This window comes from Salvelinus alpinus, chromosome 24, assembly GCF_045679555.1.
Source record: "Salvelinus alpinus chromosome 24, SLU_Salpinus.1, whole genome shotgun sequence".
Taxonomy (NCBI): Eukaryota; Metazoa; Chordata; class Actinopteri; order Salmoniformes; family Salmonidae; genus Salvelinus; species Salvelinus alpinus.
This window is the reverse complement of record NC_092109.1, coordinates 33,037,698-33,057,178: the sequence shown is the minus strand read 5'-3', so window position 1 is coordinate 33,057,178 and position 19,481 is coordinate 33,037,698. Positions and strand designations below refer to the sequence as shown.

Below are 19,481 nucleotides of genomic sequence, written 5' to 3'. Positions count from 1 at the left end.
GCAACCTGGAAATGCCATTCAGTGAGGGCAGTACTGTATGTAAAGAAAAACTACACAACCTCCCTCTCCTACGCTTACTTGCACAATCCTTACCAATGTTGTCAAAGAGAAATTCCTGTAACCTATGAAATCTCAAATAAGAAACCCAGTTCAGAATGTAAGAGCTCTGTCAATGGTTGTATAAACAAACTGTTGGTTCCAGTTGAGAGTGATTATTACACAATTGTACTGTACTCATCACAAGTGCCAAAAAAGGAAAACCAGCCACGTCACAAACACCGACGTCTTGCTTCCAGACAAATTAAACACTTTCTTTGCCTGCTTTGAGGATAATGCAGTGCCACCGACACGGCCCGCTACCAAGGCTGTGGGCTCTCCTTCTCCGTGTCCAACGTGAGTAAGACATTTAAACGTGTTAACCCTCGCAAGACTGCCAGCCCAGACAGCATCCCTAGCCGCGTCCTCAGAGCATGCACAGACCAGCTGGCTGGTGTGTTTATGGACATATTCAATCTCTCCCTATCCCAGTCTGCTGTCCACACATGCTTCAAGATGGCCACCATTTTTCCTGTAACCAAGAATGCAAAGGTAACTGAACTAAATGACTATCTCCCCGTAGCACTCACTTCTGTCATCATGAAGTGCTTTGAGAAACTAGTCAAGGATCATATCACCTCCACCTTACCTGTCACTAGTCCCACTTAAATTTGCTTACCACCCCAATAGGTCCACAGACGAAGCAATTGCCATCACATTGCACACTGCCCTATCCCATCTGGACAAGAGGAATACCTATGTAAGAATGCTGTTCATTGACTATAGCTGAGCATTCAACACCATTGTACCCTCGAAGCTCATCATTAAGCTTGAGGCCCTGGGTCTCAACCCCACCCTGTGCAACTGGGTCCTGGACTTTCTGATGGACCGCCCCCAGGTGGTGAAGGTAGGAAACAACATCTCCACTTCGCTGATCCTCAACACTGGGGCCCCACAAGGGTGTGTGCTTAGCCCCCTCCTCTACTCCCTGTTCATCCACGACTGCGTGGCTATACACACCTCCAACTCAATCATCAACTTTGCAGACGACACAACAATAGAAGGCTTGATTACCAACAATGACAAGACAGCCTACAGGGAGGAGATGAGGGCTCTCAGAATGTGGTGTCAGGAAAATAACCTCTCACTCAACATCAACAAAACAAAGGAGATGATCGTGGACTTCAGGAAACAGGAGAGGGAGCATCCCCCTATCCACATCGACGGGACTGCAGTGGAGAAGGTGGAAAGATTTAAGTTCCTCAGCGTACACATCACTGACAAACTGAAATGGTCCACACACACAGACAGTGTGGTGAAGAAGGTGCAACAGCGCCTCTTCAACCTCAGGAGGCTGAAGAAATTTGTCTTGTCACCTAAAACCCTCACAAACTTTTACAGATGCACAATTGAGTGCATCTTGTCGGTTGTATCACCGCCTGGCACGGCAACTGCACCACCCACAACCGCAAAGCTCTCCAGAGGGTGGTGCGGCCTGCACAACGTATCACCGGGGGCAAACTACCTGCCCTCTAGGACACCTACAGCAGCCGACGTCACAGGAAGGCCATAAAGATCATCAAGGACAACAACCACCCGAGCCACTGCCTGTTCACCCCGCTACCATTCAGCAGGTGAGGTTGGTACAGGAACATCAAAGCTGGGACCGAGAGACTGAAAAACAGCTTCTATCTCAAGGCCATCAAACTTTTAAACAGCCATCACTAGCACAGAGAGGCTGCTGCCTACATACAGACTTGAAATCATTGGCCACTTTAATAAAAATGGAACACTCGTCACTTTAATAATGCCACTTTAATAATGTTTACATATCTTGCATTACTCATCTCATATGTATATACTGTATTCTATACTATCTATTGCATCTTAGCCTATGCCGCTCTGTCATTGCTCATCCATATATTTATATATTCTTATTCTATTCCTTTACTTAGATTGGTGTGTATTATGTGTGTGTTGTGGAATTTGGGGATATTACTTGTTAGATATTGCTGCGCTGTCGAAATTAGAAGCACAAGCATTTTGCTACACTCGCAATAACATCTGCTAACCATGTGTATGTGACCAATAAAATTTGATTTGATTTTAAATGTTTAATTAATATCCACTGGTATATGACTCCAATCACATCTCCTCTATATGAAATGGTATATCAACTCTTTAGACAACCAGCTAACAATGTGTAGTATCCAGAGGCTTGGCGGGTGGAGAGTTTTATAGCTCCAGGATTTCTGCTAAATCCTCTGCTTTTTCCCCAGCTCTTAAGGTTTGGCTTGAAAATAGGTCACAATGCGGAAGCTTTGCCACTGTAGCACAGTCAACCCTGATTACTGGCTATGCAACAGGCCGACACAGCAATTCAAAGGAGTTCGGACATGGCTAGGAAAGCTAACTGGCCATGCCTAAGCCGGACGGCCTCCAGGGGTTTGTCTGTCTAATTGAGATCAGGGTGTATGGCAATAACAGGGGACATAGAGAGGACACTGGCTGGCTGCTACTGGGACGCTGCTACTTGGACCCTGCTTTTGGGACGCTGCAGCTGATGATATCAATTGGTTTCCAAGTACTTCACCATTTCCTCCACTGGGAGAGAAAGGCCACTGGCTTCTGGCGTTTTACAGCAGAGCAAGTGTCTTGGCAGGGGGCAACATTCTAGACCAACTACAAAGTTATCTGACACAGTAGCTATGGCACATAACACCGTGTTGTAACTCTGGGTGTCACAGGAACACATTTCCATAGTGTGACTGTTATGAGGCAGGGGGATTTCTCTCTCCATGTTCACACCCACAGACCCTTTTTGTCCAACCTTCATATATCATGAGTCATAAACCTTTCAGGAAGTGGTTATGTCTTCCTGCTCTTGCGTGATAGCTGACCGAGTGTTCACTAAGAACGATGTACAAACAAAGGGAAGCAGTCACACCAGCTCGAAGGAAAAGGTTGAACTCTGACCCGTCAGGAGACACAAACGAGGTCATGTTGTGTATCTAACAAAGGTTTCCTTGGTTCAACATCCCATGATGTTGGGCAGGAAAACACCCAACTCCCTCTCAGAAAAACATTCGTAATATATAGGCAAATGATAAAGTATTGACTTTTATCCCTACTCTTAAATACATTTGAAATGACGACTTGGATCAACTTGGAGGAGAAGGAGAATTGTCTTGCAGGAGGGTGAGAGGAGAGAAGGCATGACGAAGAGTTGTCAGTCTTGGACTGAAACAGAACTTTAGGAAGCGGCCTCTGAACTCAGAGAGGCGTTGACATGGACTGAAGAAAAATGGACAGACCTTTGTGAAAAACGAATGGCCCACGAGAGTGGCGTTTTGGACACCTTCGCACCATGTGCTGCAACACAAAGCTGACTGCTCCAATAGAGGCCGTTACAACACTGTATATATATATAATATAACATTTGAAATGTCTTCATTCTTTTGAAACTTCTGTATGTGTAATGTTTACTGTTAATTTTTGTTGTTTATTTCACTTTTGTATATTATCTACCTCACTTGCTTTGGCAATGTTAACGTATGTTTCCCATGCCAATAAAGCGCCTTGAATTGGTACCGACGCGGGTCAAGGAGAGACAAAGAGAGAGAGGACCTGACCAGGGACTCAGTAAATATGACAGCATTCTCTGTGTTTCATCCTTGACAATTCGGCATTGCTTTATCAACCATAATCTTTGTGTTTATTTTAATTGTGTGTTTCTTAGGATAATAATAAATTCTGTCTTTATAAAGAAATGTGGTTCTCTTGTTTTGACAAATGCTGGGTCTAATACAAATAAAGACTTTACGTTTCCTTTAAAATTGTTGATACAAGACTTTATGAACGTAGGCTAAACTACTAATTAGAGTTTCAAGTAAATTGTTCCCTTTGAATAAAAACAATTACTGGTGCCCTTATGCAATGTTATTAATTTAGAAAAGTAGGCAAATTAATTAATTAAGTCACCAATTATAACCAATTATTAGACTACTAAAGTCCCTACAAACGGTACATAGTCATCTTATAACATAAAATTCAGCTTTAAGTACTATTGACATGTTTGATTACAGTATCCAACAATGACAACTAATCTTAGAAACGGTGAGGCATGGGGCAGAGCAGTGCTTTTCCAATATGAAACCTTGTTACAATTGTAAAACAACAATATACTGTCAGTCTCTTTTCTGACCATTATATCAGCATGTCTATTATCCCCAAATAACCTTCAGATCTTAGTATGGATCCCCGGTCATGTTCCCCTTTATTGACTGTGGGTTTATGTCCTACAAAACCCACGTTCACCTACTAAATCAACACAACAGTCTACTTTACTGAGCAGTTGGAGGGAGGAACAGAGAAATATTTACAGAGCGGAGGAGATGGGACTATTCATCTGAAGTGAACTGTGTTAAAGCAGTGTTGGTCTGGTCTCCTAGGAGGGCTCCACTGCCATCTAATAATTGAGCCTCAGCCCAAACACCTACTCTGTGGTTCAGTGGAGAGCAGCTCTGCCAGGATCAAGCACATACACATTTTAGAGGATTTCGCAAGCAAGTGATGCAAGGGCTGTATAGTGGTGGGCTGAAAAGTAAGAATTCTGGTGTGTCAGAAAGCACAGAAATCACTAGATATCCACAGTGAGGTGAAGTGCTTTTTTATGTCTACACACCCTAGCTGGAGATTGCGATCTATTCCCTCCATTCTCAACACACTTGTAGCCTAAGTCAAGTATTTCTCATTGTTGTTTTACTAAGACCAATATCTCAAATACTATTTCAAATATTTAAATTGCTTTCACATGCATTTCGAAGTAAATATTCAGATATATAAAAAACACAATATTGGAATGTACTGTATTTGGAAAAACACTTGGAAAGTATTAGCCTGTATTTGAAAATACAAAATTACACTGCCTCAAATACACTCCCATGAATTTAACCCAGGTATTTGAAAATAGTATTTGAAAATACTTTCAAATAGTAGGATATTTATATGAAATACTTGTAAAATACTTTTAAATACTTCCAATGATTCACATCATTTGAAAATATTCAAATACACAGAAAAATAAGTATTTAAATATCACATACTCGTGTATTTGAAGCCAGGTCTGATTCACAGCACAGTTTAATATTACGTTACATGATTTTAGTTCATTCGCTATTATGGGGAGTTGTTTATCAAGCAAACATTGTTTCTGTGGTTATTTCCTGTAATTGATCTGCTGTTTGATCGTCTGAGTGGATGCAATGTTTAGGAGCTAACATTAGCATAAACTTATCGGGTAGAAATGTAATTGCTTTATGTCATTTCATTCCATTTCATTTTGATACCGTTGTTTTTTGTTCTTGGTGTTGCGGTGATTACTGGTTGTTCCTGTGTTCTGCTGTGCTTCCTAGGGCGCGCGCAAATGTGTGAAATTATTTGAAGGCTCATGCAGCGTGCGTTCAACTCCCTCCAGTTGTGTTTCGGTTTGGAGTTAGGCTTGTGCATATAATTGAATAAAGTCGATTCGAGTACTCAAGGCACACTTAACCAGCATGGCTACCGCAGCAATATGCCATCCCATCTGGTCTGCGCTTAGTGGAACTATCATTTGTTTTTCAACAGGACAATGACACAACACACCTCCAGGCTGTGTAAGGGCTATTTTGACCAAGAAGGAGAGTGGTGGAGTGCTGCATCAGATGACCTGGCCTCAACAATCACCTGACCTGAACCCAATTGAGATGTTTTGGGATGAGTTGGACCGCAGAGTGAAGGAAAAGCAACCAACAAGTGCTCAGCATATGTGGAAACTCCTTCAAGACTGTTGGAAAAGCATTCTAGTTGAAGCTGGTTGAGAGAATGCCAAGAGTATGCAAAGCTGTCATCAAGGCAAAGGGTGGCTACTTTGAAGAATCTAAAATCTATTTTGATTTGTTTAACACTTTTTTGGCTACTACATGATGCCATATGTGTTATTTCATAGTTTAGATGTCTTCACTATTATTCTAGAATTTAGAAAATAGTAAAAATAAAGAAAAACCCTTGAATGAGTAGGTGTATTCAAACTTCTGACTGGTACTGTATGTAAATGTGATATTTCTGTTTATATATATACATATACATATATACACTGCTCAAAAAAATAAAGGGAACACTAAAATAACACATCCTAGATATGAATGAATGAAATATTCTTATTAAATACTTTTTCCTTTACATAGTTGAATGTGCTGACAACAAAATCACACAAAAATTATCAATGGAAATCAAATTTATCAACCCATGGAGGTCTGGATTTGGAGTCACACTCAAAATTAAAGTGGAAAACCACACTACAGGCTGATCCAACTTTGATGTAATGTCCTTAAAACAAGTCAAAATGAGGCTCAGTAGTGTGTGTGGCCTCCACGTGCCTGTATGACCTCCCTACAACGCCTGGGCATGCTCCTGATGAGGTGGCGGATGGTCTCCTGAGGGATCTCCTCCCAGATCTGGACTAAAGTATCCGCCAACTCCTGGACAGTCTGTGGTGCAACGTGGTGTTGGTGGATGGAGCGAGACATGATGTCCCAGATGTGCTCAATTGGATTCAGGTCTGGGGAACGGGCGGGCCAGTCCATAGCATCAATGCCTTCCTCTTGCAGGAACTGCTGACACACTCCAGCCACATGAGGTCTAGCATTGTTTTGCATTAGGAGGAACCCAGGGCCAACCGCACCAGCATATGCTCTCACAAGGGGTCTGAGGATCTCATCTCGATACCTAATGGCAGTCAGGCTACCTCTGGCGAGCACATGGAGGGCTGTGCGGCCCCCAAAAGAAATGCCACCCCACACCATGACTGACCCACCGCCAAACCGGTCATGCTGGAGGATGTTGCAGGCAGCAGAACGTTCTCCACGGCGTCTCCAGACTCTGTCACGTCTGTCACATGTGCTCAGCGTGAACCTGCTTTCATCTGTGAAGAGCACAGGGCGCCAGTGGCGGATTTGCCAATCTTGGTGTTCTCTGGCAAATGCCAAACGTCCTGCACGGTGTTGGGCTGTAAGCACAACCCCCACCTGTGGACGTCGGGCCCTCATACCACCCTCATGGAGTCTGTTTCTGACCGTTTGAGCAGACACATGCACATTTGTGGCCTGCTGGAGGTCATTTTGCAGGGCTCTGGCAGTGCTCCTCCTGCTCCTCCTTGCACAAAGGCGGAGGTAGCGGTCCTGCTGCTGGGTTGTTGCCCTCCTACGGCCTCCTCCACGTCTCCTGATGTACTGGCCTGTCTCCTGGTAGCGCCTCCATGCTCTGGACACTACGCTGACAGACACAGCAAACCTTCTTGCCACAGCTCGCATTGATGTGCCATCCTGGATGAGCTGCACTACCTGAGCCACTTGTGTGGGTTGTAGACTCCGTCTCATGCTACCACTAGAGTGAAAGCACCGCCAGCATTCAAAAGTGACCAAAACATCAGCCAGGAAGCATAGGAACTGAGAAGTGGTCTGTGGTCACCACCTGCAGAATAAAGGCACTCCTTTATTGGGGGTGTCTTACTAATTGCCTATAATTTCCACCTTTTGTCTATTCCATTTGCACAACAGCATGTGAAATGTATTGTCAATCAGTGTTGCTTCCTAAGTGGACAGTTTGATTTCACAGAAGTGTGATTGACTTGGAGTTACATTGTGTTGTTTAAGTGTTCCCTTTATTTTTTTGAGCAGTGTATATACATACACACACATTTTCAAACATAGTATAGACTAAGGAAAGGGCTGGTTTGCATATTCACAGCCATACTGAAGGAGTGAGAAGTAGTTTTCTCCACTCTGCTGACAAGTGTTTTTCCCCGCTCATACGGTAATAAAGGCCTAGTGCACAAATTTGGTGGAAATAATATTTATATATTATTTAAAAACAAAACATCAGGGGGTGCTGCAGCACCCTCAGCACCCCTACTTCCCGCTATGGAAGACTAGAACATCTCTCCTCACCATTCTGCTCTCTGAATAATAGATGATTCCATATGTGTTATTTCCTAGTTTTGATGTCTTCACTATTATTCACAATGTAGAAAATAGTCAATATAAAGAGAAACCTTGAATGAGTAGGTGTGTCCAAAGTTTTGACTGGCACTGTATGTTGAAATGATGTTTATCTTCCATTGATTAACTATTAACCATGCTTAAGACATGGATAATTGCTGTTGAGAATGCTATATTATGGTGTTTGGCCAGTTTCTATCTTTTTTACTGAGTGTAATTAGATTTGTCCGCCTAGATTGTGGGCCACATTGGTATGCTCCGAGGTGTGGCCATGGAGGAGATCCTATATACCTGTGTGTAATTGTTGCTCTTATTTGCCAGTGTTTGAATGGGAGGCTGGTCAGAGCCTGGTAGACCCCAGCTGTCTTTTGGCAGGGATAGCTGCATAGGTTTAATATCCTTTCAGTGTTCTGTTAAAACATTTTCTATTTTTTTTGGGCAACTTTAATTTTGTATCACCTATTAGTAAACCAACACCAGATTTTGCACATTTAAGTTTGCCTTCTGCATTGCACATGCCCTAAAGACCGTGAGACACATTACCCCTTTCACACAGATGCACAATTATATCTAAACTGTTCACACAAAAATCCCATTGACATAAACATACAATTTACACCAGACTTTGAATAAGGCAAAAGTTTAGATTAATTTGTTTTTAAAATGCTGATTATTAAAGGAAAATGAATGCACACAGTTATTCTCTACATTACAGAAAATGACATGTCCCTGTGCAGCATTGTGATGATGATTCTGTCTTGATATACTGTAGGCATAGTAGGCTTTACATTCTGTTTTCTGATTAGAGATCGTTTGAAGTTGACTTTTATTTAGCCTCACTAGGCTACCCAGGCTTAGTGGAGAAGCTGGGGAGAAATTCTAGGGCGTTATTAGATTTAAAGAAGCCCTCTCCTTGGTCCATTGTATCCAGAGTATTTGATTGTTATGATTTTAATAAGGCTAGCCTCAAATGCATGATGATGACACATTACATAATTGCTGAGTTGAGACTTTGAACATGCAAGCTATTGATGCAAATAAAAACATGCTAATTTTGTAAAACAAATGTATCCTTTTAGATGAAAGTATACTTACGACAATATGTAGTCCAACATTGGTTGGTCTATTCCATTAGAACTGGCACCGTGTTTTGTGTGCTGTGTTATGCACCTACTGTAACCGCATTGCTCTCGATGACTGTTCTCCTTGTGTTATGTACCTACTGTAACCGCATTGCTCTCGATGACTGTTCTCCTTGTGTTATGTACCTACTGTAACCGCATTGCTCTCGATGACTGTTCTACTTGTGTTATGTACCTACTGTAACCGCATTGCTCTCGATGACTGTTCTCCTTGTGTTATGTACCTACTGTAACCGCATTGCTCTCGATGACTGTTCTCCTTGTGTTATGTACCTACTGTAACCGCATTGCTCTCGATGACTGTTCTCCTTGTGTTATGTACCTACTGTAACCGCATTGCTCTCGATGACTGTTCTCCTTGTGTTATGTACCTACTGTAACCGCATTGCTCTCGATGACTGTTCTCCTTGTGTTATGTACCTACTGTAACCGCATTGCTCTCGATGACTGTTCTACTTGTGTTATGTACCTACTGTAACCGCATTGCTCTCGATGACTGTTCTACTTGTGTTATGTACCTACTGTAACCGCATTGCTCTCGATGACTGTTCTCCTTGTGTTATGTACCTACTGTAACCGCATTGCTCTCGATGACTGTTCTACTTGTGTTATGTACCTACTGTAACCGCATTGCTCTCGATGACTGTTCTCCTTGTGTTATGTACCTACTGTAACCGCATTGCTCTCGATGACTGTTCTCCTTGTGTTATGTACCTACTGTAACCGCATTGCTCTCGATGACTGTTCTACTTGTGTTATGTACCTACTGTAACCGCATTGCTCTCGATGACTGTTCTCCTTGTGTTATGTACCTACTGTAACCGCATTGCTCTCGATGACTGTTCTCCTTGTGTTATGTACCTACTGTAACCGCATTGCTCTCGATGACTGTTCTCCTTGTGTTATGTACCTACTGTAACCGCATTGCTCTCGATGACTGTTCTCCTTGTGTTATGTACCTACTGTAACCGCATTGCTCTCGATGACTGTTCTCCTTGTGTTATGTACCTAATGTAACCGCATTGCTCTCGATGACTGTTCTCCTTGTGTTATGTACCTAATGTAACCGCATTGCTCTCGATGACTGTTCTCCTTGTGTTATGTACCTACTGTAACCGCATTGCTCTCGATGACTGTTCTACTTGTGTTATGTACCTAATGTAACCGCATTGCTCTCGATGACTGTTCTCCTTGTGTTATGTACCTAATGTAACCGCATTGCTCTCGATGACTGTTCTCCTTGTGTTATGTACCTACTGTAACCGCATTGCTCTCGATGACTGTTCTACTTGTGTTATGTACCTAATGTAACCGCATTGCTCTCGATGACTGTTCTACTTGTGTTATGTACCTAATGTAACCGCATTGCTCTCGATGACTGTTCTACTTGTGTTATGTACCTACTGTAACCGCATTGCTCTCGATGACTGTTCTCCTTGTGTTATGTACCTAATGTAACCGCATTGCTCTCGATGACTGTTCTACTTGTGTTATGTACCTACTGTAACCGCATTGCTCTCGATGACTGTTCTCCTTGTGTTATGTACCTACTGTAACCGCATTGCTCTCGATGACTGTTCTACTTGTGTTATGTACCTACTGTAACCGCATTGCTCTCGATGACTGTTCTCCTTGTGTTATGTACCTAATGTAACCGCATTGCTCTCGATGACTGTTCTACTTGTGTTATGTACCTACTGTAACCGCATTGCTCTCGATGACTGTTCTCCTTCTGAAATATAAGATCTCTATTCACCTTAAAAATACGGTTTACTATATGCTACTGTAAACATGTTTGTGATACTAGTATGTTGTCGGTTGCAGAAGGCCTTATGAAGCCAGTGCACCTTGGTGAGCCAATCAGGACCATGGACAGCTCCCCACCAGAATACCCTGCGGCAGAGTGTACACCCCTCTATACACTGGCTGAGGCAATCAGCCTGAGACAACATGGTGGGGAAAAGGTGGGAGCCATTATGACCTAGTCAGGTACCTGTGGTGTTTCTTATTTATGACTGTTACCACTGCCTATACTGTATACAACAGATAACCTCCGCTTTGGGCCTACATTGGGCAACATCCACCCATACATTCCCCCCCCCTTCTGTTTTGTAAATTGTGCCGGTTTCTCTCTATGCTTACCTCCTAGCATAACTCCAATTATGTGTTAAAATGGTGCTTGTAAGTGGTCAATTCATAGCATGTTTAAAATGCAAAACACGTTTTGGCCTAAAGAGAGGCTCTCCCAGATGGTTGAGGGCTCTAATTGACTATAATTTAGTTAAACTACTGGCTAATTTTGTCTGTTTAAAGTCAATTAAGATGTTTATTTTTTTTACTGCCATTAAACTTCAATCCATCTAAATTCATAGGACAACTATGCAGCAACATACTTAAGGTTGCTATTTAAGGTAAAACTCTGTACACAATCTGTTGTCACGGTCTCACCTGTATAAAATGATTGAAGGAAAGTAGATGTAGAACAGATCTTCTTGCCCGTAGTAAAGAAGGTTTATACCTGTACTGACCAACATAAAAAACTAAGTAGTTACATGCATCTTTCCTTGAATCCTAATAAATTGATTTGAAAAAGTCAATTGTAAGGACAACAGTTCAAATAGGTCACCCCCCCCCTCTCCCCGAAAGCCCAATGGTATATTGCCATCTGGTGGTAAAGTATATTACTGCGTGAAGTTAGTAGCAGGGACTGGGAGCTACTGCCACTGTCGTCTCTATGAGAAGCACTGAGTACCCATAAACAGATGGTCTTTTTCTGTTGTAAAGAACAAGGGATCATTTTGTTATTCTGAAATGTGTTGCTTAGAGGATGAGTTTACCAAAGGATGTTCAGCTTTATACAGTATTTGATACTTTCCTTGCAGTCCCTTACATTTTCAAGACAACCATGTGATTGTTGTGCTTCATGGGCATAAATATTTTATATGGCTAATGTTAAATTCATTTAACAGCATTAAAAGTAAAACAGACAGTGAGGTATAGAATACAGTTGTTCTGAAGTAGAGGTAAACATGATAGGAGTAACTTACTGAGGTTACAGTCTATCCTGATACAATCTGGTGAGAGAGAGAGAGATGGTGAGATAAAAAAAATTATATATAAAAGAAGATAAAGTAAAAATGTCACATCCTTCAAGGTACATTCTGCAGTTTCTTTAGACAGAGACCACCATCCGGGGACAAGCTCCAGAGTCAAAACCAGCCTTTTCCTCACCATAGCCACCATTCAGCACCCACTAACATACGAGCTGAGGGAGGTAACGTTACCTCTCTACTACACTCAGGAGAACCAGTAATGTGCAGTGCCTTAGGAAAGTATTCAGACCCCTTCCCCGTTTCCACATTACAGCCTTATTCTGAAATGGATTCCATTTTTCCCCCTCATCAATCTACACATAATACCCCATAATGACAAAGTCAAAACAGGTTTTTATAAATGTTTGCAAATGTATTACAAACTGAAATACCTTATTTACATAAGTATTCAGACCCTTTGCTATGAGACTTGAAATTGAGCTCAGGTGCATCCTGTTCCCATTGATCAACCTTGAGATGTTTCTACAACTTCATTGGAGTCCACCTGTGGTAAATTCAATTGATTGGACATAATTTGGAAAGGCACACATGTCTGTATAAGGTCCCACAGTTGACAGCACAATTCAGAACAAAAACCAAGCCCTGAGGTCAAAGGAATTGTCCGTAGAGCTCCGAGACAGGATTGTACCAAAACATTTCTGCAGCATTGAAAGTCCCCAAGAACATAGTGGCCTCCATCATTCTTAAATGGAAGAAGTTTGGAACCAAGTCTCTTCCTAGAGCTGGCAGCCCGGCCAAACTAAGCAATCGGGGGAGAAGAGCCTTGGTCAGGGAGGTGATCAATAACTCTATGGTCACTCTGACAGAGCCCCCAGAGTTCCTCTGTGAAGATGGGAGAATCTTCCAGAAGGACAACCATCTCTGCAGCACTCCACCAATCAGGCCTTTATGGTAGAGTGGCCAGATGGAAGCCACTCCTCAGTAAAAAAGCACATGACAGCCTGCTTGGAGTTTGCCAAAAGCCCCCTAAAGAATTCTCGGACCATGAGAATCAAGATTCTCTGCTCTGATGAAACCAAGATTGAACTCTTTGGCCTGAATGCCAAGGGTCAAGTCTGGATGAAACCTGGCACCATCCCTACGGTGAAGCATGGTGGTGGCAGCATCATTCTGTGGGATGTTTTTCAGCGGCAGGGAATGGGAGACTAGTCAGGATCGAGGGAACGATGAATGGAGCAAAGTACAGAGAGATCCTTGATGAATACCTGCTCCAGAGCGCTCAGGACCTCAGACTGGGGCGAAGGTTCACCTTCCAACAGTACAACGCCCCTAAGCACACAGCCAAGACAACACAGGAGTGGCTTTGGGACAAGTCTCTGAATGTCCTTGAGTGGCCCAGCCAGAGCCCGGACTTGAACTTGAATCTCTGAAAGAACTGAAAATAGCAGTCCAGTGATGCTCCCCATCCAACATGACAGAGCTTTAGATAATCTGCAGATAATAATGGGACAAACTCCCCAAATACAGGTGTGTCAAGTTTGTAGCATCATACCCAAAAAGATTTGAGGCTGTAATCGCTGCCAAAGGTGTTCAACAAAGTACTGAGTAAAAGGTCTGAATACTTACAGTACCAGTCAAAAGTTTGGACACCTACTCATTCAAGGATTTCAGAGACTGTGTGAATCAGGCCTTCATGATCGAATTGCTGCAAAGAAACCACTACTAAAGGACACCAATAATAAGAAGAGACTTGCTTGGGCCAAGAAACACGAGCAATGGACATTAGACCGGTGGAAATCTGTACTTTGGTTTGCTTGGTTCCAACCGCCATGTCTTTGTGAGACAGAGTAGGTGAACAGATGACCTCGGCATGTGTGTTTCCCACTGTGAAGCATGGAGGAGGAGGCATGATGGTGTGGGCATGCATTGCTGGTGACACTGTCAGTGATTTATTTAGAATTCAAGGCACACTTAACCAGCATGGCTACCACAGCATTCTGCAGCGATACCCCATCCCATCTGGTCTGCGCTTAGTGGGACTATCATTTGTTTTACAGCAGGACAATGATCCAAAACACCTCCAAGCTGTGTAAGGACTATTTTACCAAGAAGGAGAGTGGTGGAGTGCTGCATCAGATGACCTGGCCTCCACAATCAACCGACCTCAACCCAATTGAGATGGTTTGGGATGAGTCGGACCGCAGAGTGAAGGAAAAGCAGCCAACAAGTGCTCAGTGGAAACTCCTTCAAGACTGTTGGAAAAGCATTCTAGTTGAAGCTGGTTGAGAGAATTCCAAGAGTGTGCAAAGCTGTCATCAAGGCAAAGAGTGGCTACTTTGAAGAATCTAAAATCTATTTTGATTTGTTTAACACTTTTTTGGTGACTACGTGATTCCATATCTGCTATTTCATAGTTTTGATGTCTTCACTATTATTCTACAATTTAGAAACTAGTAAAAATAAAGAAAACCCCTTGAATAAGTAGGTGTGTCCAAACTTCTGACTGGTACGGTATGTAAATGTGATAATTCTGTTTATATATATAAATATATATATATACCGTATGTAATATATATATATATATATATATATATATATATATATATATATATATATATATATATATATATATATATATATATATATACATACACACACACACACACACACACACACACACACACACACATTTCCAAACATAGTATAGACTAAGGAAAGGGCTGGTTTGCATAGTCACAGCCACACTGAAGGAGTGAGAAGTAGTTTTCTCCACTCTGCTGACAAGTGTTTTTCCCCACTCATACGGTAATAAAGGCCTAGTGCACAAATTTGGTGGAAATAATATTTATATATTATTTAAAAACAAAACATCAGGGGGTGCTGCAGCACCCTCAGCACCCCTACTTCCCGCTATGGAAGACTAGAACATCTCTCCTCACCATTCTGCTCTCTGAATAACAGAATAGCTACATAGTCATTATGGCTTACCATAACCTGCAATAAAGGCTACAGTATGTACTACTACATACTGCTAGTGTGGCTGAGGTGTGCTCTGGAGCTGTCAACCATCACAGAGCAGTGGATACAAACAGCCAAGGACCAGACTGACTACCTACAGACGTACTGGGCCTGTTGTACACCATGACAATGTACAGTACCAGTCAAACGTTTGGACACACCTACTCATTCAAGGGTTTTTCTTTATTTTTATAATTTTCTAAATTGTAGAATAATAGTGAAGATATCAAAACTATGAAATAACACATATGGAATCATGTAGTAACCAAAACAGTGTTAAACAAATCAAAGTATATTTTATACTTTGAATAATGTAAAATCTAAAATATAATTGGATTTGTTTAACACTTTTTTGATTACTACATGATTTCATATGTGTTATTTCATAGTTTTGAAGTCTACACTATTATTCTACAAGGTAGAAAATAGTTTTTTTATTTTTATAAAAAAAATTGAATGAGTAGGTGTGTCCAAACTCTTGACCGGTACTGTTTGTGTCATGATGGTACAGTACTGTATGTTTTAAGTGAGCTGGCCTCTCTGACTGTCTGTTCCTAGGACTGCAGACACACAGGCCGTTGAAGGGCTGAAAGGGTTGGGGGATGGATTAGCTAGCGACTGACCTGGGCATGGGTCAGAGAGATAGAGGGAGGGGGAGAGGGAGAGAGAAAAAGACAGGGGGGAGAGAGAGAGAGTGGAAGAGAGACAGGGAGAGAACACAGAGGAGATAGAGAGATGTACATAGATGATGTGTATGATAGAGAGAAGAAAGGGTAAGTAGGACAAGACCTCTCTCATTACATCACTCTCACTGAGAAGCCGCGAGCACTCAAAGGCCTAGAGTTAGTGTTGTTAGCATTACCCAGGTTGACGGTGAGTTTGACCCGGCCCGCTTCCAGCTCCAGACGCAGGGTGTCAGCTGAGTCCTGGGAGGTGGTGGCCAACAGCAGCCCAAAGGCCCTCTGGGACATAAAGCGTAGCGCCACGTCCTCGGCCTCCGTGTGCATGCTGACTGGCAGCGTCACCTTCAGGTACATGCTGCCGTCGTAGCTCAGCACCGTGGCCTCTGTGTGTGACACCCAAAGACAGAGAAACAGGGTTAGCTAATGTTTTGGTCACAAATGTTCCCGTACAGTACAGAACCTTTTCCTATACACTCAACACTGAATAAGCACATGATTCAGAATAAATGAAGAATTCAATGTAAGATGTGATCTTTGCTGAACCACATCTAACAGTGTTTTTCCATGTCTGTCTGTTGGTCAGTTTCCTGCAGCAACACTAGATGGCAGGAAAAGCCTGTAATACACCACACAGCTCTGTTATGTGATGCCTCTCTAATCATCCTCTTGTCATAGATTTCTATTCAGGTCACAAATAGGATGAGGATTACATTTATATCCCTCAATGTTATCAGCCAAATGGCTTCACAATGGGGTTCCTCTCCTCTCTGTGAGAAAGATCTATGTGGTAGATGCAGGGTGATTTAGACTTATGGAGAGCCCACCGCAATACTGATGAATCACTGATACTCAGCAGTGAGATGCAATTCAGCAATGTATTCCTCACGTACTGCCACTTCACTAACAGATCACTAATGAAGTGGGAAGTTACCCCTTGAATGACTCACATAAATGTGATTTAATTTACATTGTCTGTATGAAATGTCTGAAAACTTTTTAAAAGTTTGCGGTATCATTTCAACCGGGAGCAACATTCCCCATCCCGCTGTCCCTCTCTCACAGGTTCCCCATCCCGCTGTCCCTCTCTCACTGCTCTCACAGTTTCCCCATCCCGCTGTCCCTCTCTCACTGCTCTCACAGGTTCCCCATCCCGCTGTCCCTCTCTCACTGCTCTCACAGTTTCCCCATCCCGCTGTCCCTCTCTCACAGTTTCCCCATCCTGCTGTCCCTCTCTCACTGCTCTCACAGTTTCCCCATCCCGCTGTCCCTCTCTCACTACTTTCACAGTTTCTCCATCCCGCTGTCCCTCTCTCACTGCTCTCAGTTTCCCCATCCTGCTGTCCCTCTCCCACAGTTTCCCCATCCTGCTGTCCCTCTCTCACTGCTCTCACAGTTTCCCCATCCCGCTGTCCCTCTCTCACTGCTCTCACAGTTTCCCCATCCCGCTGTCCCTCTCTCACTGCTCTCACAGTTTCCCCATCTCGCTGTCCCTCTCTCACTGCTCTCACAGTTTCCCCATGCCGCAGTCCCTCTCTCACTGCTCTCACAGTTTCCCCATGCCGCTGTCCCTCTCTCACTGCTCTCACAGTTTCCCGATCCCGCTGTCCCTCTCTCACTGCTCTCACAGTTTCCTCATCCCGCTGTCCCTCTCTCACTGCTCACAGTTTCCCCATCCCGCTGTCCCTCTCTCACTGCTCTCACAGTTTCCCCATGCCGCGGTCCCTCTCTCACTGCTCCCTCAGTTTCCTCATCCCGCTGTCCCTCTCTCACTGCTCTCACAGTTTTCCCATCCCACTGTCCCTCTCTCTCACTGCTCTCACAGTTTCCCCATCCCGCTGTCCCTGTTTCTCACCGCTTTCACAGTTTCCCCAACCCGCTGTCCCTCTCTCACCACTTTCACAGTTTCCCCAACCCGCTGTCCCTCTCTCTCACCGCTTTCACAGTTTCCCCAACCCGCTGTCCCTCTCTCTCACCGCTCTCACAGTTGGGACCCAGGTAGCCCGTGCTGGTGCAATCACACACATGACGGTTCCAGCCCTCACGGCACTGCCCACCGTTGCCACAGACGTCTCTGCCACACCTGACGTGAGTTTCCCTGGTGCAGAAACTGCTGACTCCAGAGGCACTCTGGATCTCTGCCAGTCTCCTCAGGTCCCGGCTCCGTCCATCCATGAACAGGTCCCGCATGCAGCCCACGTAGCCCAGGTTGAGGGGGGCCGTCCAGACTTCTGGGGGGAGGATGAGGCGCTGGCGTTCCTCGGGCAGACCCCCCAGGTACAATTCCCCCTCCAGGTCTAAGATCTCATTGCCTTCATTCGCAGAGAATGGTGTGCTGCGGCTGTTCACCGAGATGAAGCCTGAAGGAAAAAACAGAGTGAGTCAACTAGTATCAAGGCTGTCTCACCTCACTGTATGTGTGTTTGTGAAGATGTGCAGGTGTGTGTGAGTAATGAGTGTTGGTGGAGGAGTGGGAAGATAAAGTGAGAGTGTGAGTTCCTGTGTTGCTATTGGAGGATGTGATAAACACAGTGGTTCTAGCTATTCATTGGGATATAACATCAAACAGAAGAGGATATCCACAACGTATACCAGGTGTAAAACTGTGGAATGACTAATGAAGAAGAATGTCTCAGGTCTTTGTCATAGCATAATCCTCTGTTACCAATAAGCTGTAAGCAAACCGGCTGGAATCACTGGGCTCGGCTAATGAGGACAGACATTTCCCCACATGAGGTAGGTGACAGTATAATTGGCCACTTGCAAAATAGGTTAAGGCAATTTATGAAATGTCATACATAGATTATAACTGCTAAAAATAAGACTGTAATTAAAACTGGATATGCACACAGCATCTCTGACTGCAGCAAAGAAACATTTAAAGTAAGCTAAAATATGAGTGTCTCTGTATAGTTATAGTGAATGTAATTTCACAAGCCAGAAACTTTGTCATCTCACTATGGGACATGTCCCCATTAGGCTCACTGATTGAAGCTTTATTCAATCACACCTAACAGGCCAATCAGAGCTTATCAGAACCATCATGTGTGCTTCCCCTCACCCTTACGCCCCTCCCTCTGGAAGTCCACGTGGCACCACTCCCCATCGTTGACCCTCTTGTTGCTGGCCTTCATCTTGATGGTGCCAGAGCCCATGTCCATCACAAGGTAGAGAAAGCCATCCATTAGCTCCATGGCAAAGTAATCAGCCCTGGCCTGCCTGTCCGGCTGTCTGTCTGGGTCCCGCAGACGTCTGTCCCCGTGGCTGAACAGCAGCAGGCCGCTGGGCTCCGTGGTCCGGAAGTCAAAGGAGATGGAGCCGGTCTTCTTGGTGTTCCACCTGGGCAGGGTGAGGTAGGCGGCGGGTGTGTCGAAGGTGACCGGCTCCAGGGCCGCCACGTCCTCACAGCGGAAGGTCAGGTCACCGTGAACACTGACCTGAGGGTTCCGCTCTGCAGCCAGACGAGACAGCTCCAGTCTGAACTCATTGTTCTTGTAAATCACCTATAGGGACAGG

General features: G+C 43.8%; 1 protein-coding gene across 5 annotated transcripts in view; it reads right to left on the bottom strand.

Moving 5' to 3' along the window:
* nrxn2a (neurexin 2a) overlaps window positions 1–19,481 on the bottom strand; it is a 307,444-nt gene that overhangs the window by 162,596 nt on the left and 125,367 nt on the right. For all 5 annotated transcript variants that reach the window (XM_071364597.1, XM_071364596.1, XM_071364600.1 and 2 more), the window contains 4 exons: window positions 19,027–19,468; window positions 17,942–18,325; window positions 16,148–16,351; window positions 12,262–12,288 (listed from right to left, as the gene is read on the bottom strand). In XM_071364597.1, coding sequence (XP_071220698.1) covers window positions 12,262–12,288; window positions 16,148–16,351; window positions 17,942–18,325; window positions 19,027–19,468 — 1,057 coding nt within the window. The remainder of the gene's footprint in view (window positions 1–12,261; window positions 12,289–16,147; window positions 16,352–17,941; window positions 18,326–19,026; window positions 19,469–19,481) is intronic.